The sequence below is a fragment of the Buceros rhinoceros genome, unplaced genomic scaffold, assembly GCF_000710305.1.
Source record: "Buceros rhinoceros silvestris isolate BGI_N320 unplaced genomic scaffold, ASM71030v1 scaffold18474, whole genome shotgun sequence".
Lineage (NCBI taxonomy): Eukaryota > Metazoa > Chordata > Aves > Bucerotiformes > Bucerotidae > Buceros > Buceros rhinoceros.
Window position 1 is genome coordinate 44394 of NW_010410228.1, and position 9046 is coordinate 53439.

A 9046-nucleotide genomic window follows, 5' to 3' on the forward strand; every position below is an offset into this window, starting at 1 on the left:
CAGTAAGAGCCCTCCTTCGCCTCCTCTTCTCCCAGCTCTCGTCCTTTCAGGCAGCCCTGCTGCCATCCAGTCTTGTGACCGGTCCCCTGGAGCGACTGAGGGATGGCCAGCGGGGAGGGAGCAGTACGGCAGGGCCGAGCTCTGAACCTCGATTCAGCCTGGATCCACTGGCAAGGGAGAAAGTGGCCTTCAAAGCCAAAGGCCAAGCTCATTTCTGGCTGGGAGACCCCCACCAGTCTGTCCCACAAATAGAATTCCACCTCATCGCATTCACTATGATAAAGTACATTTATTGCTAAAAACCTCCAGGTCCCCGCGTCTGCCTGAGCTACTGCCATGCCATCGCTTGAGGCCATCACACAGAGCACAGCTCGTGTCCTGGCCCGTGGCTCACTTGCAAGGCCTGTCAGCTGCAAGACAAGTGTCCCGTTGCTGCCATCTCTCTCTCCAATTTTTTATCTACAACACTCACAAATTTGTTTCCCCGTAAATAGAAGCGGAGAGGTTTCTGTGACCACTCTCCCCGGTTGCCAACACCAATCCTTGTTGTGGCTACCACGTCCTGCTCCCCGGGTGGGTCGTGCCCAGGTACCATCCAGATGGCTGCATCTTCAGTCAGGTCCCTTTGGTCAAAAGCCTTATCGATCCCGAACGCTTGGCAGAGCTTGGAGGGCCCGTTACAGAGCTGCCAGTCCTTCAGCGGCTTTGTGGGGCCTTTCCTCGAGGCGCTGCGCAGCTCCCTCATCGCATCCAAACCCCGAAGAGGTTCCAAAGAGCGGAGTAACACGGCAGCCCCTTCTCCTGTGCAGAATAAGAACCACGTGTTAGTACAGGGTTGTTTGTCATCTTCTAGCCCCACTGCCAGCACTTCAGCGCTGAGCCCATGGTGCAGCGCAGCCTGAGGGAGCAGGGGATTGCCTGCAGCGCTCAGCCGCGGGATCCCTCCTCTTGGGCCACTTCCCTTCAAGTGCCAGGCTCTGGAGTCAGCCCGTGGTCAGTACGCTCCCGTCCCTCTTCTCAATGTCCAGTGTCCCGCAGCTCCACATCCTTTATTCATCAGCGCTGACTGGCTCTTCCCCAACCCCTCTTCTTGTTCCTAAGTGTGGCTGCTGCTCCAAGGCTTGCCAGAGGGCAAGAGGTTTTTCTTATGTCAGCACAATGTTCAGGAAGAAATACACATACAGTTCAGTTTTGGCACAGCTCTCCAAAGCTGCTCCCAGACCCAGCGGATTTATAATAAATTCTGATTAGAACAACTCCAGCTAACAAGGAGAGGAGGAATGAGTGCGGATGCTGCCAGCAGAAGGAGGCAGCCTGTGGAGTGAGGCTCCCGGGAAGGAGCTGCGGGCACTGGGAGCAGTCGCTGCCTGTGCTGCTCCTGCGGGTGCTAACAGTTCAGACACCTCTCGGAGGTGTGACAGCAGGTGGGGTCACCATGGCGTTGGTAACTGCATCGCCACAACGGAGAGCGAGCCCAACCCAGGGCAGGACGGAGCTGCACCGTCTCTGACTGTGGGATGCACGGCCCATGGAGCATCACTTCAGCAGAGAAGGCGTTCCTATGACAGTAAGTGAAGAAACCCAACAGATTCTCTTCTCAGATGTGATTTGCCACCCTGTCAGGAGTCTTGGGAAACTCCAGCTCTTGTAACCCACTGCCCTCCCTCATTCTGGCAGCAGTGAGGCAAAGATGCACAGACATTCCCCTGGGACAGGGATCTCCAGACTGAGTGGGACATAAGCACTTCCTTGGTATTTCCACTGGACAGCAAGGAAGGTCTTCTCCTGACCTCGAGTGGGCGAGGAGAGCGCCTGGTAAAGCGGTCTGTGTGCTGCCCCACACAGCACCCCTTGTGCTGGGGCCGCCCACCGCATTCCTCCCCACCAGCATCTGCATGCTCAGTGATGCTGCGCCACAAGAACCCCTTTCCCTCTCCAGCCTCAAACATCTGGAGCCATGCTCAAGCCTGGCAGGGGCTTTTTTTCTAAGCACTGAGAGATCCCCAAGGACCTGTGATTTCCAAAACCAGAATCCCTCTCATATTTTTGTACCACTGCCACGCTAAATTACCCTTCTGGGCTCCCAACCAAGGGCCTGATTTCTGACTTTGTGAGGTGTGTCTGTTGCCCTGAGCCTGCCCAGAGCCCCCGCTGCCCTCAGTACAGCTCGGGGAGGTCAACAGCCTTCTTCCCAGCAGCTGTCAGCAGTGCGTTCCCAGGCTCGCCCTTCTCTGAGGAGGACGATTGATGCTAATCTGGCAGCCAAGAGCTGCTTCCCTCTACTACAGTGATTAGAGCTCAAAGGTCTTTGTAAGATTATTAAAACCAGGCTCCGTGTCCTAATTCTGCTTTTTATCTGTGCACAAAGGACCGTTCCTCGCAGCGGGAGGCTGCCTCCCTCGCCAGGAAGAACTGGGGGATTCTGAGCAATCGCTAATTACACTGCTTGCTTTTGTCCGTCACAAATGTGAGTGGAAACTGTGGTTACACCTGAACCGATCTGAGTCCTTGGGAGCTCACGTGAAGACAGACAAGCGCTCAGGGCATCAGCAGGTGTTTCTGGAGCATCGTCAGCCCTGTGGCAGGGGGCACCTGGCACTTCTGTCTCTGGCTGCTCTTTCTGCATCTCCATCAGAAAGTTTTCATGCTCTTTTTAGCCGTGACACAGCGCTCTGCTCATGGTCAGCAGCCCCTGGATGTGACAGCAACACCACAGGAGCTTTAGGAAGAGGTGGAGACAGCAGGCGGGGTAAGACTGCAGGGATGCCATGGTAACCTACTGCCTTCTCTGCCCCATCTGTCCCCAACCCCCAAGGCTGATGTTCGGGTCCTCCTGAGCATACTTGCACATCACAAGTTTTATTTTATCTACCAAAGAGTAGCTGAATCCTTCCAACTCAACTGCTGCCAGCCAGCATGCTGCAGCCCCTTCCTCCCTCTCTGCAGCCTGCAGCTCTCGGGTTTTCTGGCTTCAGCGTCCGCCTGACCCCGATGTGGCTGCTGACATGACCACAGCAGCAGCGCCAGTCCAGAGAGGCCCAATATCTACCTCCTGTGCCTAAGAGCTGTCCAGATAACGAGTCGCATTCAGAGCTAAAAGCTGGGACCTAACAACAGCACAGAGGCCAGTTCTCTCCCTCAGCAGCTAGAAATCGTGAAGCGATAGAGAAGTCCCACACCCCCGCTGGGCAGCGTGCTGCTCCTTCCCTGGAACGGCTCCAGCTCCCATTCTTGGAAACAGCTCTTGGCCACTGGAGAGAAGAAAATTTTCTCCTCTCTCCACCTGTCTGACTCACTGCTCCCAAAACACTCCTTCAAAGTCCTAGTCTGGGGTCCGAAAGGGAGGGGAAAGTCCGTGCGGTGCGACCCTGGGTCTGAGCAGAGCATCACCAGGATCTCGGTTTTACAAGCTGTGCTTTCAGATCTGGCAGCAAAGCGCACACCTTGGCAAACCAGAGAAACAAATCGCAGCAAAGTCAGAGAGAAGCTTAACTGACATTCCCCCTCTTCCTGAGGTGAGGGAGGCGCAAGGACCCGCTTAGCCCCAGGGAAAAGCTCTCTGTACTAAGACTGTGCTGCTCAGGATATACTGTAGGTTCATGCACCTTGAACGACACTGGTTATATTTTTCCTATCAACTCTTCTTCCTCTACCATCCCTGATTTCTCCAACACCAACGCAGCGATGCCCGCCTCAGCTTCAGGCAGCAGCAGTATCTGCCCCAGAATACCCCTCACCGTAAAATCCCACATGATGCAGCTTTATCTCGATGATCTGCACAAAGATTTCCCTTTCCTCAGAGACAAAAACCGCTTGAGCTCACCCTGCACCTCACGATGGCTTTATGAACACAGAGATGAACTCGACCGCACACACTAACAACCACAACTTCTTGCCCCAGCAAGTGGCAAACGACACGCTACAGCTGAAGTGCGTCTGGTGTCTGCTGGCAGCAGAGAGAGATTCAGGGACAAGCAACCAGGATGATCGAGGTTAGGGACTGGCTGTGGAGCAAGAGCCTAAGGAAGGAATAACTAAGCAGACTAGAAACCTTCCGCTTGGCAGTCAGTCGAGGGGAGGAAGAGCTGGGTTGCTCGCAGGAGACAGAAGGTAATACATGGGCGTAGATGCAATCATTCCCTGTTCTCCACCGTTTAGCTCCTGGTGCTCTGCAGCTTTGTGCTGCCAAAATCCAAGAGCGGAGTGATGCAGCTCTGGGACATCCCTGCAGATGTACCCTTTGAGAAGGAAAGGCATTTAGTGTTCTCTCACTAATTTGTGTTCAGCCTTCCCAAGCAACACCTTCAGAAATAAAATGTTCGTACTCCTTTTAGAGTCTCCTGGTCAGTCACTCAGGTTTCCGCAAATTCCTGGGGAGACCCTGAAGGACTTGTGTAGTTTGCATCAAATTCCCTGCACAAAGATGATGAAACCCACAACATCAGAAGTACACGCTGTAAGCAGAGTGTGGTCTGTGCTACTAAGCAGGACCAAGTCTGCCACCACAGACCTCCTTTTTTTTTTTTTCTTCCCACGTTTCCTTGTGTTTTCTGCACTGCCACAGCCAGACTCAAAACGTTTCCAGGATCTGCCCATATCCAGAGAACGAAATGCCTTTGTCTTCTACCCAGGTGCGTAAGTGCCACCGCAAAAGACAGCTTCTCAGTCCTTCCCTCAGACTGAGGGACAGGACAGGCTTCTCCTCCGTCTACGTTCAGATGAGAAAAGCATCTCAGGTGTGATTCTTCCTCAAATTCTCTCTTTCAACACATCTGCACGTGGGCAAATAGACCAAAGGACTAAATCCTCCTTATGTGGCTGCATCTGCGATACCCCACACGTGCTGTTTACTTCAGCGGGTTCCCGACAGAGCTGGTGGTGACAGACAGCTGTGCTCGGTGTCCGCGCAGCTCCATGCGTGACAGGTTAGTGCAGGATAAATCTGTAACGGAAAACCCAACTAAACCCCTCGCGACAGTGAGCTCTTTAACCGATTTGCCACGCACTAAACACAGGTATATAAGGGCAAATTCCCCAAAGTATCCATTCCAAATAAATCTTTTCAGAATTCAAAGGCTAAGCATGGGGTTTTTTAATGAAAATTATTATTCCTAGTATTTCCAACACCAAGAGTCCCATCCTGAATAACGAACTGTTCTGCTTTCATTATCTGAGCAGATTTGGCAGAGCCAGCGTGATGACATTCCCACATGTCCCCCCGCCAGACTCCAGACCTCCAGTTAGAAAGGCAGGCTCTTCCCCCCAGCGCCACCTGGCACCGCTTCTCTGTGGCTCCCGTCCAAGGGCCAGAACCTGAGGATTAATGCTCGCCCTTACAACATTTGCTTTCCACTTGAAATACGCAAGTGGTGGGTTTTTAAACTGTCTCACTGAAATGATGAAAAAGAAAAAAATTGAAAAGTAATTTCTTTATAAAGTGAGTATTTCTCTAAGAAATACCTGCTGCCATGTCACAGTGTCTAATTAACCAACAGCTTTATTGTAAGGCAAACACTGTCAGTTCTTGCAGGAAATAAAACTCCCAAGTTTTAGAAGTAACACTTGCACGTTAAAAGGAGCTGTGGAAGGAGAGTCTCAGTAAATTCCACAATCATCTGATTATGGGTTGATTGTATTATACTGAGAATAATAAAAGAAGGTTAGAGATTCGGTAACAGATGGGGTATTTTGATCTGGGTTTTTTGGTTGGTTTGTTTGAAGATACAGCAAAGCAGCTAAAAAGCTCCTACACTAACTCCTTGCTGAAGTTTAGCACATCTCAGACCTCTTTGTTTTCCCCGACATTTACAGCTTCTGAAGATAAGGGTAGGAGACAGAAGAGTTTCTTGTCATGACAACAGACACCAAGATTTAGGGTGTCATTAGACTGCAAATCTACATCACCACTTCTGGGGAATAAAGTTCACTGATACACACGAATAAGGCAGCAGCCCAGGTCATCAAGAGCGACAGCTCCATCCTGTCAAGATTGTCTTCCAGCCCTTAGCCTTTATTCCTGTGCCTGGACAGCTCACAGCTGGGACCCAACCCCCACCGGGCTGGTCACTGTGCAGCTGGAGATGGGCCCTGCTTGCAGTGGTGACAGTTTATACGCTCTCTGTCTGCAGGTACATGCTGTGCACAGGGGAATACCCCAGCTCTCCAGGAAAGATTATGACAGCAAGTCACTGCCTTCACAGAGCCCTCAGGGAGCTCACCAGTGACTGCAGCACGGCAAGCGCAGCTTGAGGCATCGGCCCTGTGCTGCAGGCATTAAATCTCCTTCAGCCTCCACTTACCTTGGCTGGAAACATTCATGCAGAAATAAATCCCGTAGATCTGATACACATACAGCGTTCCCGGTTTCATGAACATTGCTGCGTTGCGTTGAGTTTGCTTCCCACCTTTTGAGTGGGAAGCTTCATCTTCCCCACCCAGATAAGCTTCTGTTTCAACAATCCTCCCCCAGAGTTCTCTGCCATCAGGAAGTTTGCGGACTACAATCTGAAAGAGAGGTCAGAGAGCATCAGTTAGGGACTCTCTGTGCAAAATAACCAGAGCACGGGAGCTGTGGAAATAAACAAGTTGGACAAAAGGAGCTGCTGGTGCTGCGTACTCTCCATCTAGCAGCCCCGGCTCTAAGCTATCAGGACCTTTCTCAGCTGCTTCTGTCCCGGCCACAGCCCAGCACCTGCCATCCACCCCACAAACGGCCTAGAGAGTCCAGATGTGGCAGGTGTGATGATCCCATATACAGTAAAGCCCACAGAGTTGCTTCTGTGCTTATCTGCTGTATTCTCCACCCCAATCCACCAGGTTTAAGGCAAAAAAGCACCACCAGTGTCAGCCTCAAAGTGGCACGACTGTATATGCTTTAGATCAGAAGAAATATGTCACGGTACAATTAAGTAACTACTATGATTGCATAGTCTCTCTCCAGAGAGATGTTTCAAACAAGTCGTGGTCCCGCACCGCAGAGAGCGTCAGGTCCAGAGTGTGTATCAACACTATTGCTGTATTAGCAATTAGAGAGGGGCCGTGCGGGAGAGCTGGGAATTGGCTTCAGGCAGACAACAGCAGATCGTTGTCATCACAGCGTGTCCCTTGCTGCTGGTACCTCCTTAGATTAAACAAAGCAGATGCCGGGGCGGTGGGAACATGACAGTGAAAAGAGTCTCTTTAAAAATAAAACAATCACTAAGCATCGTATAACGTTTTTTGTGGTTTGACCCGATTTCTAAACTCCTTATTTTACTTCATGTGTGTTTAAGAAATACTGCAGTACAGCCCCATTTAGGCCACAGCAATCAGTTTAATTAGACTCTAATCAGCGCTTCCATATCTGAAAACCAGCCATTCGAAAATGACCTTCACTCTTCATTCCCAACAGATGTTTGTGCTGGACGGCTAATGCCGTTATTGACCCGATCCAGTCTGGGTGCTCCAGTTCAGTCCTAAATGTCGCAACGCCGGTGTCTCATGGCTTCCCTACAGCACTCCTCAAATCGCTCTCAGCAATCAGTGTACTATTCTGATGGAAAAGGCAGCGGCTTCAGAAGAGCGCGGGCGCTTACAGCTGCCTGTGAACCCAAAAGCACACCCACATGGCCATGTTTCTCTTGCAATGTGATGAAGTTGTGATGTTAAAAGCGTGCAGGCCTCTCCCTGGCTCTTCAGACACACCAAATATTCACAGTTTGTCGCAGTTTGAAAAGGGGGGCTGTTCCCCCCACCGAAAGGGGACGCCAGACAACATGAGAGCATCCGGTTCCTCCATGTTGAACCCAGGACACAGTTAAACCAGTTAAGAACTGGTCATCATTCCAACACCTCCCAGTGAACTATTTTATAAGGAATGTCGGAGTCATTAAGACAAACAAAAAGGTGCATCAGTACTGGGACAATTCAGGTGTCCTCCGGCAAACCAAGTAGGTATCGTGGTAGGACAGGACACAGGCAATGTTTTTTAGATGCCGTCAAATGCTTTGCTGAGCCAGGAATTGGGGATCTCACCAAGACTAAACTCTCAAACTGATTCAGAGCAAAATGCAAAGTCTGGATTTCCAAGAACTTATTCCTGAAAAACAACTTTGTATCATGACCATCAAGTTCAGTGTTCTTCCACAAGCATTAAGGTCCAAAAATAAACTGTCAGAGTTCTGCTTAGCAGCAAAACGGGGGAACTACGTAAAGTGAGGAAGCTTGTTAGGAAGAACTCCAGAGAGGCAGCCAAAGGTTAAAGCTGGAAAGGCATGCCTCTAGCAGGATGTCTATAAAGATAGCAAAGACACGTGACGTATCAGAAAGAGGTTGAGACAGCCCAAAAAATCCCAGCAGGATTAAAAAGCAGAGCAAAGGCGTCAAGTACAAGCAAGAAAATATCTTAGAAAATACTAAAAAAAAAAAACCCCTAGACACAGCAAGACAGGCCAAAACCAACAGTTTGTGGAACAAATTCCTGAAGTTATCTAAACCAAAGAGAACCCAGAGAGTCTGTTCACCCTACAGACAATAAAGGTCTAAAAAATACTTGGAGAAGATAAGACCATAGCAGGGAAACTAAAAACACATTTTGCAATTGTGTTTAGGAGGTCCCAGAGTGGAACTTTTTATAGGGAAATCCCTGGAGGAACTCCCTCCCATGGAAACAGCGGGACAGGTTTTTGAAGGACTCACTGAGCAGAAGAGACACGTTTAATCTCCCCCACTCTGATTTCCAGAGGTTTTCAGTAAGGTCCAAAGACTCCTCAAAGCTTCTGCAGTGTGGTAAAGGAGAAGGTCCTTTCAGGAACAAGTGATGGCTCAGAAACAAAAGACAGGAACAGCAGTTTTTAGAGTGAAGAGAGTTTAACTGTGAGACTGTGGAGCCCTAAATGTCTCCAGGCTGGGGCCTGTGCTGCCTCGTGTGTTTGTATTAACCGCAGGAAGGTGATCCCAGAGCTCACCTGCACGGGGTGTCTCAGAACAGCAAAACTAAGAGGTAGTAGGAGAGACAGCTTGCAAAGGACCCAGGGCAGATGAAAGGGAGCCCCAAGCAGTCTGCTGA

General features: G+C 50.4%; 1 protein-coding gene across 1 annotated transcript in view; it reads right to left on the minus strand.

Annotated features, from left to right (window-relative positions):
* Positions 1-288: 288 nt before the first annotated feature.
* Positions 289-9046, minus strand: part of MPG (N-methylpurine-DNA glycosylase) — a 9587-nt gene continuing 829 nt past the window's right edge. The window contains exons 2-3 of the mRNA XM_010135547.1: positions 6300-6504; positions 289-801 (exon numbers count right to left, since the gene is read on the minus strand). Of these exons, the coding sequence (XP_010133849.1) occupies positions 407-801; positions 6300-6504 (600 nt within the window). The 3' untranslated portion in view covers positions 289-406. The remainder of the gene's footprint in view (positions 802-6299; positions 6505-9046) is intronic.